At 35.0% G+C, this 16,252-nt stretch overlaps 1 protein-coding gene across 1 annotated transcript; it reads right to left on the minus strand.

The window, feature by feature from the left end:
• Window positions 1–206: 206 nt before the first annotated feature.
• LOC126592011 (formin-like protein 2) lies at window positions 207–4,620 on the minus strand. The gene is made up of 4 exons (XM_050257766.1): window positions 2,777–4,620; window positions 2,457–2,656; window positions 2,055–2,299; window positions 207–1,270 (listed from the first exon to the last, which is right to left on the minus strand). The coding sequence occupies exons 1-4, from the start codon at window positions 4,243–4,245 to the stop codon at window positions 446–448; spliced, it is 2,739 nt and encodes a 912-aa protein (XP_050113723.1). The 5' UTR covers window positions 4,246–4,620; the 3' UTR covers window positions 207–445.
• Between the last annotated feature and the right edge of the window lie 11,632 nt (window positions 4,621–16,252).

Here is a 16,252-nt window from a genome sequence, read left to right on the forward strand (position 1 = left end):
GTTCCCACTAGATAGGATCGGCTATATGAATCCTAAAACGTCATTGCCCGCGATTCTATGTCATGTCCTCCGTTAGATCTAAGTACTCTAAGTCTTTTCTTAGAGTCTCTTCCAAAGTTTTTTTAAGTCTTCCTCTACCCCTTCGGCCCAGGAAGATCTAAGAAAACTTTGAAAGAGATTCTAAGAAAAGACTTAAGACCAAAATATATATAAGTACAAGGAATTTATACATCAGACCAAAATATTGTTCTACTACAACTTATTATCTCCTGATCTAATTCCCCCTATATATTACACAAGATGAACAATTCCAAAATCTTGTGTGTATATTTTATATATAAGTACAAGGAAGGGCGCTGAACCTAAAAAGGTAACCAGTTCATCAAAAGCTCCAGCCAGACGCTCATCCCATCCATACATCATAAACACAACATAAACTCAAGCACTAAGTCGAAATTGTGGTTTCATCATCCGAGTAACCATCATGCTGCTTTGCACTGAGTCCTGGAAAAACCGGTGGAAGGGCTGCATTCGGAACCCTGGGGAACTGACAGGCTGACCCAACGATAGTTCTTTCATTAACTTTTCCAACCACCTTGCACACCTGATCTAGAATAGAAAGAAAATCTCTCACCACCGTGAAAATTCGGAAGGGATGAGCTTCTTCCCTAACTGAGTTCCCATGGAAATATTCTGTTAATTCCTTTACCATAGAGAATGCAACTTTCTCTTGAGCTTGAATCCTTACAATCTCTTCCCCAGCCTTGTTCAAGAACCCACTCATGGAATCGAAGAATTTCTGGCTACTCTCCTTCAATGCACTTCCTTCAATTAATTTTACTACTTCTGCTATTTTTGTAATTCCACCAGCAATCTTCGCAACTTCATTGCTAAGAACATCTGAATCCATAGCAGCAGCCTTCTTTACACTGGTGAGCTCCCCACTCAATCCTGAAACAACTTGCAGGCCAAGCTTCCTAAACTCAACATCATCCCGGAAAGAAGATTGTTGACTATCCTCGGTTGTTTGATTCTGATTCATGCCAGAGAGACGCGAACCTTCAGCTCTGATGATTTCCTGCACAACAAAATGTAACAGAGTAGTCTTCCCATCTGTTCCCTTCACATCTACAAGCTTGAGAAGTGTGTCTAGCTTGAAGGCATGGGCATCGCCACGGTTAGTGCCAACATTCATGCGGTTCCCAGTTTTGAGCACTGCTTCAAGAAGCTTGAGGAACATTCTGCTGTTCCTCAATTCTTCGCAAGCTGCCTGTATTAAGGGAGTTGTGTCAGAAATAGCTGGTAATATTTATGCAAAACAAGTCAGGCAAAGTTGAGAAGCATAAGTATTATAATTAAAACAATAGTTCACACCACAAAATTAGATAGAAAACTGATTTTGCAATCATATAGTACATGTAACTGAACTCCCTTAGTTTTCTGTACAAAGTCAGCTTCTACAATATGTTAAACAGACACAGAATTCCCCCGTCTAGCAGACCGGCCAATCATACTTTTGAGAGCTTCACGCCGCACGGTTGTAACCATCACCAAGTTCTTAAAGTCAGAACGGCGTACAACACCAGACAGAATTAACAGGCTCGGATTAGCAAGCACGAATAGTAAAATTGATTGGACTACAATTAAAATAGAAAACAGATCAACCGGAAGTGGAAAGTGACCAACAGCAGACGAAGGCAGTCTGGTGGTTACACCAAACAAGTCATAAAAAAGGTCGTACCCAAACAAGTCATAAGCTGAACATATTTCAAAACCAGTTCCTTTGCACCAAAATTTAAACTACAGAGAAAAGGCAGCCAACAAAATTATGCTTTTCACTGTTCAACTTTTGACTTGCATAAAGAACCAAAGATCATGAGGCCTCAAGTCTTCCTACCCATCATCAATATGGACAGGAAGGTTTGAATTTAAACAGGTAGATGCTCATTAGCTAGCTCCAACAAGATATTTGAGAATGAGAACGCATCAACAAAATAGAACTTATTGCACCCTTAGTGTTCGAATGATAAGTAAAAAGAGAATATAAGATTTACCTCCAGAGTCTCAAAAGACCTTTTGAGATAATCAACTTCTGAATCAAAATTGGCAATGTAGAGCATTGCATCCACCCTCTTAAACGCGAAAGGTATATCGAGCACCGCCTTCAGAAATTTCTCAGCTGGGCCAAGCTTAAACGGCGATTCATCTTTGAACTCTCTTAGTTTCCGTTCTTCCTCTTTGGTCGGAGCCATCTTTAATAGACTTTCAAGAAGTTCTGTCCCAAGTCCATCAGAATTACCTGCTTGCAAAATTTACAAAAGTTCATATAAATGCAAACACATTTTATCAAACTTCATTTCCGAACATGAGTTGCGGTATGCATCATCACTAATTCAAAATGAACACGTTAAAATTAGACAAAATGCAATAAGCGAGAATCGAATATTATTACTTACCTTCCAAAAGTGCCTCGCAGACTTCATCAAGGGTAACATTAAGCGCCCTCAACAAAATTGCAATGTTCTGAGACTTCTTCGGATCAAGCACGCGGTTCTCCTGATCCACAGAGGGCAGAATCTGTCGCCGGACATTGTCATTTGACGCCAAACCCGAATTGTTTACCATGAACAATGTCTCAATCATCTCTTCATTCAGCCTGCAACACACAAAAAACACAATTCACTAAAAGGCAAGTGCAACAAAAAGCTATAGGATCCGACTTTGGCGGCGAAAAATGACAGAAAAGAAAAGGCCAAGAAATTTGTTCTTGTCTTACTGAAAAGAGCTGGATTTCAAGCGATCCCACACCATGGCGTGGTCTGAGCTGGCCCTAACTTTATCCCAATGTAAAGGTTTCAGCTTTGGCTTTGTTGGAGTCTCCTCATTCTTTTCCACTCTCTCATTGCTCTCTGAACTTTCACCCGCCAAAATGGGTCCCGAAGTTTGAAGCACAGCAGGCCGGGAAGGCGCGATAAGAACCGGTGGCCCTGTGTTCGGATTTCGACCAACCGGAGCTGGAGCTTCCCAAAACCTCGGGGGTGGAGGCGGAGGAGGCGGAGGAGAAAGTCTTATCGGAACAAAACTTTTATTTCTCTCCGGAGAGTGATTCTTCAGCCCGAAAAGGTCAGATTTTCTTGAGGACGACGAGGATAATGATGGGGACGATGATACCGGTATCTGAGGAGGCCGCCATGGAGCTGGGAAATTGATTACTGAGTCCGGCGACTTCGATTTCAAGCTTATGGGGCTCAAATTCAACCCTGGCGAGACCGTGCGAGACCCAGAACTTGCTGGGGAAGCAGATTTCGAACATGGGTATGATGCAGTTCTCGAATTGAAGCTTCTGCTTCCGAAGTTCACGCCATCGACGGCCTTAAACACTCTGTCGGAGCTTGTTATTCTTCCGCCACCATGTTTGGGACTCGCGGAAGATCCTCTGGGAGAAAAGAACTCCTCTTCGTCGTCGGAACCCAGTTGGGAATTCTTGAAGCTCCGTCTGAAATTGTGCTTGGGAAGTGGCGGAAGCGGCTGCAGCTCCGGCGAGCCCAGTTTCTGATACGGTGGCGAGCCAGAATGGCTCGACCCCCCGAACGTCAAGCCCGCATTGCTCGTGTTCGCGGCGTTTTCTTCGTCAGTTCCTCGGGGACTAACTAAGGTGCCGAGGTAGAGGAACTCTCTGCTGGTATTGGGCGTACTACTACGATGCTTGTGAACCGCGTCGGAGGAGGCGGTGTTTGGCGGGAACAGACGCAGACTGTCGGGTCTGGAGGCCTTATCGTCGGATAAGGTGGGGTTAAGCTGCCGGCTTCGACGGTAGTACAGAAATGCGGCGGCGGAAGCGATGATGATGAAGGCAGTGACAGAAACAGAGACGGCGATGGCGATGACGTGGCGGTGGGAGGAGGAGGAGGAGGAGGAGGTTCTGGGAAAGAGGATAGAGGAAATGTTGGCGGGGAAGGAGGTGAGGGAAGTTGGGGAGGGAGGGGGCAGTGGGGAATGAGAGCCGGAGGAGGAGGGAAAGAAAGGTTTTTGGGGAGGGGTTGAGGAGGAGGAAGAGAAGGGTAGTTTGGGAATTGAGGAGGGCTGGGATTGGGGAGAGGAGGATGGGGGTTGGGTTGGAGGGGAGGACTCAAAGGGGTAAAAGGGCTGGTGGAGGAGGTGGCGGTTGTGGTGGTAACAAGTGGCGGTGGTGAAGAAGTAGACAGCCGTGAGCAAGAGGATCATCAGCAGATTGAGGGCTGGCATTGTGCTGTGCTTTGTTGTAGGAAAAGAATGTACTTGTTTGTGTTCAGAGAGAGAGAGAGAGAGAGAAGAGTAAGAGAGAGGAAAAGAGTCTACATGGTGGTGGTGATGGCGGTGGTGGGTGTGAGCGGAAGAAACAAAAAAGAATGGTAGTTGTGCAGATTTCAGGCCATTACAGTGACCATCTACTCCTTTTAGATTTCACGTATGGACAAAGAGAGAGAGAGAGAGAGATGCACAGTAAGAAAAGTGGTGGGTGATAATTCTGAGCATGTGAACTTAGAGAAGGAAGAAAGGTAAAGATGATATCTTGCAGTGGGAGCGGGAGAGAGGAGAGATAGAGAGAGGTGTTAAAATTTGTGACAGACAGAATGCTGTGTTTTTATTGGGATATGGAGTTTTGTTTTGCTTGTGTCACTGTGTGAAAGATTCTTACAATTATCACACAACAACAAACACAGTTATGAGAGTACGGTGTAGGGTTCTCTCTTTTTTTCATTTCTTTTTTTTTTTTCATTTTTTATTTAAATAGTTAGGATTAATTCACTCTAACTTCTCATTTTAAATTTTTTATATAAATAAAAACAAAATAAAAAGTGTGATGAAAAAGAGAAAATAAAACAATAACACGAGGACAAAGAATTTTACTCCGAAAATAATTCAGGGTTGCATTACCTATTTTACACATTGTCTAAGTGAAAGTTGGGAGCTTTCTTTATGGTAAAAATCAAAAGCTAAAATGTAAAGCTTTTCCTTTTATCTTCTTTTCACAGCTCAAACCTCAAAGTTGAGGGATTTTTTAGAATACTTCAAATTATCTTTTTCTTTTATATAGGAAATTTTGCTTCCCGTACCCTCTTATGTCCTCTTGTTTATGTGGTCACGGTTAAGTTACGTCAATATTTTATGTTACTATTCATTTTTGTCTTATTATCTCAATAAAAAATAATAATATAAAATGTTGACATAGTTTAATCGTGATCACATAAAATAGAAGAACACGAAAACAAAGAGGACAGACAATCCTTGTCCGGAAATTTTAACCCTAAAATCATCGAGAGTACAGAATACTACAGAGCAAGTAGAATTTTAGCAAAAGTCTAACAACTTGTGAAAAAGTTGTAAAAAATTTAGTTTGTTCTCCTACTCACTGATCACCGGTACCAAGGGTAAGTAAGAAAAATAGAAAGAAAAAGCCTGAAAAAAAGGTGTTAGGGGGTCCCACGGATTTTTAGTGCGTGGGGACGATTTTAAAGGAGTTGGATTATCTTCTTCTTTTTTTCATCTCTCTTCTCTTATTTGAACTACTACAATTAAATTGTTTCAATATTTTATATTAATATTTTTATAGAAAGAAAATTAAATGAAAAAGGTGATCCCACGGATTTTTAGTGCGTGGGGACGTTTTTAAAGGAGTCGGATTATCTTCTTCTTTTTTTTCATCTCTCTCCTCTTATTTGAACTGCTACGATTAAATTGTTTCAACATTTTATATTAATATTTTTATAGAAAGAAAATTAAATGAAAAAGGTGAAAAAAGGGGAGGGAATGGGAGGAGAATAGGAGATGAGAGGAATGCGGATCATCTTTGTGAGGATCCTGAGATCTTTCAATCATATATGTTCATCGTATATTGTACGGTCAAATATCATTGTAAATCTTTTTATTTAAAATTAAATATAAATAGTATCTGACAAAAACTGATCATACGATGTATGATAAACGATTGTGATTAAAGAATTCTTGAAATCTTCACAAAGAAGATCTGGAGATGATCCTCATACGATGAGAATTTCATTAGGTGCTGCCTAGAGGCTAGCTAGTACATATGCTAGGTAAATTAAATTTTCGGATAAATTTTTAAAATATGATATGTCATCAATATAAAATAAGTACACTAATCAACACTTAAATAAAGATTGTTAACCTTTTGTTATTAAACTTCTTTAAATCATTTGATCTGATTGTCAAATATAGGTTGAGGGTATGTGAGAAGCAAAAATAAGTGTATAGATAACACTACTCTATAAATAATAATTTAATTTTTAACAATCATATCATATAATTTATAAAATTTAATCTAAAAATTTAATCTTTTTACATTATACGGCGGCGTCTTTTGGTAGGAGAAGGCTGAGAGGCCTTTTGGTTTTTGAATATTCGATATTTTTTTGGCGTTACAAAAAGTCATTTTTATTCACGTTTGACCATAAAATAATGTCTCTTTTTCATATGGATTTGAAATGATTCTTGCATCACCGTGGAAATCTAATGATTACCAAAACTTTTCTTTTATAAATCTACCTTTGATGATAGCTTAATCAGGCTTTACACTATCTAATTTTTATCGAGAAATCAAATAAATCATCAAGTGTAGTGGGGTCCTATCTTTGTTTAAACTTTAAAGTAGAGAAATGCTTAAAATACAGTTTGTTACACTGTGTGTTATAATACAATTAGTTGTAAAAAAAATTAATCAATTATATTATTGTATTTAATGTACCGGATCGAGTGCTAGACACACTGATAAATCTCTCGTTTAAAGAGTATTACGCAATTAAAATCTTCTTTGCTAATGTATCTTTGATACCATCCTAAAATAAAACAAAAATAGAAGGTTACGGGAAAAATTAAAAGCTTTTGGTGGCCTTCACAGTTTGGTATGGATGGACTCTGGTTTGTAATTGGACCATCCGGTATAGAGCCCCATATAAAGCCCTTCATTGGAGATGCTCTTAGCTATATATATTTTCGCCATAACACCAACAGCCTATACATACATTAATAAGATTTAACATACACTTTATTTTGTCTTGAAATACATATAGAATCATATTTGGCTACTCAAAGATGAGTAGGAACTCCTACTCAAAATTTGTAGTGTTTTAATCATAGAGATTTGTGTTTATGATAAGAACCGTTCATACTATGAATCACATTGTAAAGATCATCTCTGAAAAAAAAAATTAAAACTAAGGTCGTTTAGTGAATCTATTGTAACAAATACATAAACGGTTAGTAATGCTTTTACCAATTCCGTTCATTTGTTTTTAAACAATTTGATGACTAAACGAGTTTAGTTTTAATTTTTTATTTTTTTGCAGAGCGATATTTATAGGGTGATTTATAATATGAACGGTTCTGATTATGAACACAAAATTTTATAAATTGACAACAAACAATTTTAAAATTTTTTGAATAGAAGTTCCTAATCATTTGTAAGTAACCAAATATTGTTCATATATATATATATATATATATATATTAATCCGATGATATACGTTTTTATAATGTATTTTAACAATCTGAATGTTTATAGAATACTACACCTTCATTGTGGGAGGAAAAATGAGGATGCACATTGTATTTCTTCTCACTTACAATAATATATAGGGACACTTTGGATGCGGTCCCTAGCTATCAATATCCTTTGATTGAAACCTTGTTAGTTTTTAGTTTTTGATTGAGGTCCCTGATATTAATGTAATAATGTAAGTTACTATTTTTTTTAATTAAAAATTAAAAATTGAAATTTGTAATTGTTTATATTAATGAGATTTTAAATAAAACCCATAATTATGGGATTAAAAATAATAAAATATAAATTATTCTCTCTATATATTGTGTGTGTGTGTACATATATGTATGGGTACATTAACCAAAATTAACAAAAAAAGTTATTGTACCAAAACATGGATACATTCTCAAATCAACGAAAAAGAATGTACCCATATAAGTTTAAACATGGATTAAAAAATTTGAATGGATTTTATATTAAAAAATGGTACATTTTACATATAACAAATTGATATATTTGAGAATGGGTACATTTAAGATTAAAAAAATTGAAAAATTATATGAATGGGTACATTTAAGATTAAAAAATTGAGAATCTTTTTATATATAAAAAAAAACTAATAGGTACAAACTTAATTTAATTTAATTTTTTATTATTTTGGAAATGTTTGAATTGAAAATTAATTAGAAGTTTAATAGAGGTGTGAGTATTAAACCCTAAATTAATTACTAATTTTTATATTAAAAAAATTATATAATAAACATGTAAATTCATTATCACATTAATGCTAGGGACTTGAATCAAAATTTGAGAACTAATAAGGTGTTAGTCAATGAACAGTAAAAACTAGGGACCGGATACTAATTTTTCCTAATATATATGTATGTAAGCTTCGCGTACAACAATATATGTATGCATGCATGCACACGCATTGTGTTCGTGCATGCACAGATGCACAGGATAACCTATATATATATGCATGCAAAGGAAGGGGAGAGGTGTTGATAAAAAAAAAAATTAGAGTACACAACTTTAACACAGATGTTGGAGAGACAACACAAGTAAATAAATTACTTGTATTACACACACAAAAATATTACAACACAACAACTCTCAAGGACACAACTTAGAAGTTATGACACTCACTCACTTGCTAGAGGCAAACTTTAGACCACTCACACTCCTACAAGACTACTCTTGCTTATGACTTTCTTACTTAGCTCTCTCTTGACTCTTACTTGTTCTTGATTGGTTGATACAAATGGTGTGGATGCCTTCTTCTTTTATAGGCATGGATGAAACCTTGGAGAAGCATGGAAATATCATACTAGAGATATCTAGATAATTCCATTACATTCCTTAGCTAAAATTATCTACACTAATATTGTATTTTGGTGGAATCCTCACAATTATTCTAGACTCTTCCACTAACTTGAACTTTGCTAGAATTCTCTAGCATGTGCATGGATCTTTCTTTGTACATGGATTGGATCCATTATCTTAGGGCTCTTTGGGCTGGTGTTGTACTTTTTTTTTTTTTTTGGGAAACTGGATGGTGTTGTACTTTTAACAAGAGGGGGATATATATAGGGACAAAGATTGTCTGCCCTCCCACTTAAGATGCCCTTCTGTGCCCTTATGTTTGTGTAGTCATGATTAAGTCACGTCAATATTTTATATTACTATTTATTTTTATCTTATTATCTCTATAAAAAAAATATATATATAAAATGTTTACGTGACTTAACTGTGACCACACAAAACAGAAAAGCACGAGGGGGCACTAGAAGTGGGAGGGTAGACAATCCTTGTCCTATATATATATAGTCGCCATCCCTTCAATTATATATATATATATATATATATATATATATATATATAAGGATGTCATGCTCATAGTCATGAGTCCATGACATTGAGTTCCACTAAAAGAAAATATAATAACACGTAAAACCCTAATTAAATTTGTCAACATGCTTTTCAAAAGCATGACAGAAAACGACTCTTCCACCACCGCCACCACCACCATGCAATGCATAAGTTAACCAAGTCGTTTTCCATGCGAATTCAAATTCAAATACCTCAAAAAGTTTCGTCAAAACCAAATATATTTTCCGGTATGGCCGCAACACACTGAAACATCACACAGAGAAAGAAACAAAACAAAATCCAATCCCAGCAAACAAAATAACAAGAAAACAAATTAACAATCTTGTACTTCTTTGACGCATGCACTCATAATTCTGGTACTACATCATCGTCACGATGATTTATCCCATATATTACCCAAATCACAGCAAACGATCTAATGAAAAGAAAGGATTTACATATCATAAGCATAAAAGGACTTACATGTCATAAGTATATTATTAGCGAAACGTTCGTTGTAAAATAATATATATTAGTCTTTTCATATATCGTTGTATGATTACCCTTGTAATTAAGTTAATCTCGTCATTAAAACATCGGGATTTTGGAGATACGACAAAAGATAAGTCTTTATGTATATGTATATGTATATGTATATGTATGTATGTATGTATGTAGAGTGTGCGAGTGCATGCATGGCACAGTGCAAACCCGTGGTTCACGCATTGACAATTTGGCCAACCTGTGCATTAACAAGGACCTCCTTTACCTCGCAGTCTCACGGACGTCCTGTCCTGAGAACCCCGTAACGCGTCGTTTTTAGGAGCTCGTGCCCTGTCTCTCTGTGGAGAGAGTCTGCCGTACCACGCACAAACTGATAAAGATGATTATTCTCCCGCTGCTGTAAAACTGTCAACATATGTTAACTTTGCTTGCTCCCAAATTCCCAATACAATCTCCTTCTCCTTCACCCTCTCTTACAGAAAATGTCAAATTTCACCGTGTAACAGTGATAACAGTGATATCTTGTATGGAGCAGATTGTCTGCTCTCTATTTCTCATGTCCTTCTCATCTTATCTTATTTGTCGATTACAGTTAAATCACGTCAACATTTTATATTAATTTTTTAATAAAGATAATAAAATAAAAAGTAATATGAATATAAAATATTGACGTGGCTTAACCGTTACCACACAAATAAGAGAGGATGGGTAGGGCAGACAATCTGCCTCCATCTTGTATTAATATTTCTCTTGTCACGTCAAAAACAAGGTTTCATGTTAAAATTTCTTGATATCTCATCATTGTCTTGTGTATGTATTTTACTTTACCACAAAACAAAGTGCCGACACATCGATCGAACAAGTGCAGAATAATGCTATTCATATCATATTTTTGTACCATATTTCTATACAGCCTTAGGTGATGGACATCCACATCATTCAAATTAATCAGATTTTTAAATTTAGTTCAACATTATTTAATAAAGTAATAATTAGGAAATGTTAGTTAATTAAATGATAATTGTGGTATATGAAGAGTCTTTCTCCTTCATTCCCCTCTCCTGAATGGTTGCTACTTCTCTTAAATTTGTAGCTGGGTTTCCCCAACTAAAGAAACCACAAAACCCAATGCTTCTTTGCTCCCCCAATCAAGTATCCACCGTTTCGACTTTGCTCCAATGGCGGCTATCACCGCCACCCCAGCTGGGTTTTGAAAATTTTCATCATTTGGTGTGCTATTTTCTACAATTTTGTTCTCTCATTTGAATCTCTGTTGAAAAATTTGCAAAACCCAACAAATCTCAAGCCTTTCTATACCTAATGAAATTTGCGTTTACAAAGTTTCATGATTCGGTGTGCTTGTTTTGCATGTTTTGTTCTTTCATTTGAATCTCTGTTAAAAAACTTGCAAAACCCACCAAACTCATGGTTTTATGCCCAATGAAAAATTTGCAAAACCCAAGGGAAGGAAGTAGTAAAACTTCTCGTATATCACAAACATCGTATAATTAAATAGTTTTTCTTAATTATTGGCTTATTAAATAATGAATTAAATTAAAAAAATATAATTAATTCAAATTGATGTGGCTATCCACATCATATCACCTAAGATGGTATGGAAATGTTGTCACATCTCGACTTCGCCGTAGCATAATATTGTCTGTTTTAGGCCATGCCTTCGCGGATTTGTTCCTGGGCAAGAAAACCTCACTACCAAAAACGCTTCATGCTAGGAAGAGTGGGGCATGTACATATAAGGCTAGGGACTAACCCTCACCCCGCCGATGTGGGATACTACAATCCATCCCCCTTAGGGAGACCGACGTCCTCGTCGGCACATCCGAATGGATGGTGAGTCTGGCTCTGATATCAAGCTGTCACATCCCGATTCTACCGTAGCACGATATTGTCTGCTTTGGGCCACACCCTCACGAATTTGTTCTTGGGCAAGAGAACCTCACTACCAAAATGTGTCATGCTAGGAAGAGAGAGGCATATACATATAAGGCTAGGGACCAACCCTCACCTCGCCGATGTGGGATACTACACTTCGAGTCATTCTAGTCGAACCAAATGTTTCCTAAAATAAATTAGAATTCCGAAGATTTTCAACACATAAAAAACAGTTGGGACCTGCTATTAGTTTATATTATTTTTTCTATTTTTAACCTTTAAAAATGAATAAAAATAGTTTTGGGACCTAATATATGGTTGGATCACATCCAAATGTCTTGTAACATCTTCCTTAGCTCGCATGCAAAATATTTTATAAAACTAAAAATTTCAAAAATTTTCATGAAAACTGTGAGTTATAAACCTCATTTTAAAACCGATATTGGAAACTTTTACAAAATTTATTATAAGCGAAAATTCAAGTTATTCTCGTTGCACCACATGTTTCCTAAAATTAATGTAGGACATTCTAAAGATTTTCGACATATAAAACAATATTTGGGGGGCTCACTATTAGTTTATATTAATTTTCTATTTTAAAAATCAATAAAAAATAGTTTTGGGACCTAATAAATGGTAGAATCACATCCAAAGGTCTTGCCATATTTTCCTTAGCTTCCATACAAAATATTTCTTAAAACTAAAAATATCAAATTTTCACCAAAAATTGAAAGTTATAGCCCACATTTTCAAATCAATTTTGAAAATTTTTACAAGATTCATTGTAAGTTAAATTCGAGTCATTCTCATTGCACCCACATGTTTCCTAAAATTAATATAGGACATTTTGAAGATTTTCGACAAATAAATAAAATATTTGCACTATTAGTTTATATTATTTTTTATTTTCAATTTTAAAAATCCTTAGAAAATAATGGTAAGAGTCCAAAGGTCTTGGAATATTTCCCTTAGCTCCCATGCAAAATATTTCCTAAAATTAAAAATTTCAAAAATTTTCACAAAAACCGTGAGTTATATACCCACGTTTTCAAATCAATTTTGATAATCTTTACAAGATTTATTATTAGTGAGAATTCGAGTCGTTCTTGTCGCATCCTAAAATTAATCTAAGACGTTCTGAAGATTTTCGATACATAAAAAAAAAAAAAAAACTTTAGGGCCGACTTTTAGTTTATATTATTCTTCTAATTTTATAATCTAAAAATAAATAAATAATAGTTTAGGACCTAATAAATGGTAGGATCATATCCAAAGATCTTGCAACATTTTCCTTAGCTCTCATGCAAAGTATTTCCTAAACCCAAAAATTTCAATTTTTTTTTTCACAAAAACTGTGAGTTATAACCCACATTTACAAATCGATGTTGAGATTTTTTAAAAGATTAATTATAAGCAAAAATTTGAGTAGTTGTTGTCGCTCCACATGTTTCTTCAAATTAATATAGGACATTCCAAAGATTTTCTGTCACATCCCGGCCCGGGGCGGACCACTTCCCGGGCCCGCTCCACCACTGTAGCACGATATTGTTCGCTTTGGGCTTACCACGCCCTTACGGTTTTGTTTCTGGGAACTCACGAGCAACTTCCCAATGGATCACCCATCCTTGGGCGAAGACCCTGCAGTTGGTCCTGTACGGTTAATTCCAAAATTGCTTCCTTTAATTCCATAACATTAGGTATAAACACCTTGTTCTCTTGCATAAGCTTGCCATCTGATTCTCTAACTCTGAGGTCTTTCTTTTTCCCATTATATTGATGCATCCATATTCTGTTTTTGACATTATGACATGGCATACTTTCTGGTTTTGATAAAGAATGATGATTTGAGATATTTGAAGGTATATGCTATTATGTTATTTTCTGGGAAAGTATACAGGTTTTACAGTGAGAGGTTAGAAATGTTGTTAAATGAAATGTTTTCGAAAAACTTTGTTTTACTGACCCACTCAACTTTGTTTTGCGCCCCTCCAGGTTCTAGATAGCAGAGCTTTGGTGGCCACGAGGAATCCAACGGTGTTCTGACAGAATTCACAAAACTAGGACTCACCCTCGGGTGTTTCATCTTAGTAATTGTATTTTTAAAGCTTCCGAACTGTGTAAATGGTTACGTCACTCTCACGTGACGGCCAGCATGCCCTCATTCGGGACGGGGTGTGTCATTTTCGACACAAAACAAATATTTGGGGGGCATACTATTACTTTATATTATTATTTTTCCTATTTTTCAAATTTAAAAATCAATAAAAAAGTATTTTCAGGACCTAATAAATGGTAGGATCATATTGAAAGGTTTTGCAACATTTTCCTTAGCTACCAAACTAAATATTTCTTAAAACTAAAATTTTCAATTTTGTTCACAAAAATTGTGAGTTATAACCTATGTTTTCAAATCAACTTTGAAAATTTTTACAAGATTAATTATAAGCGAAAGTTTGAGCCATTCTCATCGCATTATATGTTTCTTAAAATTAATCTAAGACATTCGGAAGATTTTCGACACGTAAAAAAATATTTGGCACCCTCTATTACTTTATATTATTGTTTTATTTTTCAACTTTAAAAATTAAAAAAAAAATTCGAGACTTAATAAATGGTTAGGATAGCATCAAAATGTCTTGCAACATTTTCCTTAGCTACAACACAAAATATTATTTAAAATTTAAAATTTAAAATTTTTTTCACAAAACCTGTGAGTTATAACTCATGTTTTCAAATTAACATTTTTACAAAATAAACTATAAGAGTCATTTTCGTCACACCACATATTTCTTAAAATAAATTTAGGTCATTCTAAAAAATTATTTACACATAAAAAAAAATTGGAGGCCCACTATTAACTGCTCAAGTCCAAACTGAAGACAGCCCATCAGGTTTCTTCGCATTATGTACAGCCTGTTTAGAACCCAACTTGGCAAATACCAATTTTGCTGTCCACCTTTAATTAAATTTTAAAAATAATACTAATGAAAATGGTTTGAAAACTTTGAGTTTTAACGATAAGGGTAAAATAAAACGTAAAGTGAATAGTATCATGATTGATTTTTTAGTGTAAAAATGTGGTTTTTCGTTAAAGTGAACAGTACCAGAAACTTTTCGTTAAAGTTCCTAATTTTAAATTTATACTTGATACTCGGACACAATTAAGAATATATCAAAATTAAAAGAGGATCATAAAGCTTATTTTCTTGCCAATGTCGTATCATCACAAGCATATTTAAATTCATGTAAGACATTTTAGAGAAGCATGGCCGATGAAGTATCGTTATGGCTAAGTTCTAACCTCGCCAACTTTTTCATTTTTAATTTTTGTTTTCCATACTACAAATTTAATCAAGGGATGAGTTTTGGAGCAACGAAATATTGCTTTCCGTGTGACTAAAATGTCACAAATTTGAGTCATGAAAACAATATCTTTGCAAAGTATGAATAAGACTACATGTTATCGTCATTCTCAGATTCTCGCAAAGCAAAAAATTGTGAGATGGCTTCCGCACTTTCAAATAAGTTATACATTTTCTTTATTTTAGACAAAAAAATGGCAGAGAGATCAAAATTTTAAATTATACTAGTATATACCCGCACATAAAGTGTAGGTGAAATGTTATATTTTTGTTTAAAATTGAATAAGAGAGGAAGAGAGTGAGAGAACATAAAGTGGGAGGGCAGGATAGGTTTATTTTTAATTTTTTTTTTAAATTAGAGATGTTAAAATTTGATGCTTTAAATAAAAAATAGAAAAATTTTGTTTTATAGAATTACATTATTGTCTTTAATTTTATTTTTGTGATAGAAAATTAAATAATATTTTCATCATTTTTTATTTTAAAAAAATTCTATTAATATGTAGTTTAAATTTAAATAAGATGATGTTTGAAAGTTCGATAGCAGGAGGAGTTAGCATTATTCTTTGGAAAAAGCACGATGAGTCATCCGTCCTTGGTGTGTGTTTAATATTATTAACGAAGATTCTTTCCAGATCCTCTTTGAGAAGATTTAGGAAATCATTTAATCATGATCGTTTATCGTATATTGTTGGTCAATTTTTATCAGGTATTATTTATATTTAATTTTTTAAATAAAAAGTTTACAATAATTTATGACTGCATGATGTACGATGAACATACGTAATTGAAGAATCCTTAGAATCCTCACAAAGAAAATCCTCATTCATAAGAGACGATCCTCGCCAGATTCTCTTTGTGAGGATTCCCAGAATCCTGTAATCACATCTGTTCATCGTATATTGTGCGATTAATTTTTTTCAGATACTGTTTTCAATTTTAAATAAAAAAATTTACAATAATTTTTAGCTCACATATAAGACGAACGGATGTAATTGGAGTATCACAAAGAGGATCGCTCATTCATTATTAACTGCTACCCGTACGAATCAAGGTCGAACACGTCATCTAAATCTCTAAGGTC

This window comes from Malus sylvestris, chromosome 2 (assembly GCF_916048215.2).
Source record: "Malus sylvestris chromosome 2, drMalSylv7.2, whole genome shotgun sequence".
Taxonomy (NCBI): Eukaryota; Viridiplantae; Streptophyta; class Magnoliopsida; order Rosales; family Rosaceae; genus Malus; species Malus sylvestris.

Bases quoted from the DNA above. Each gene is read 5' to 3' on its own strand.
- LOC126592011 (XM_050257766.1), bottom strand. From the start codon at position 4,245: ATGCCAGCCCTCAATCTGCTGATGATCCTCTTGCTCACGGCTGTCTAC. The intron at 2,300-2,456 runs GTAAGTAATAAT...TTTTGCAAGCAG, and splicing joins CTGCGAGGCACTTTTGGAAG to GTAATTCTGATGGACTTGGG. The intron at 1,271-2,054 runs GTAAATCTTATA...CCCTTAATACAG, and splicing joins GGTCTTTTGAGACTCTGGAG to GCAGCTTGCGAAGAATTGAG.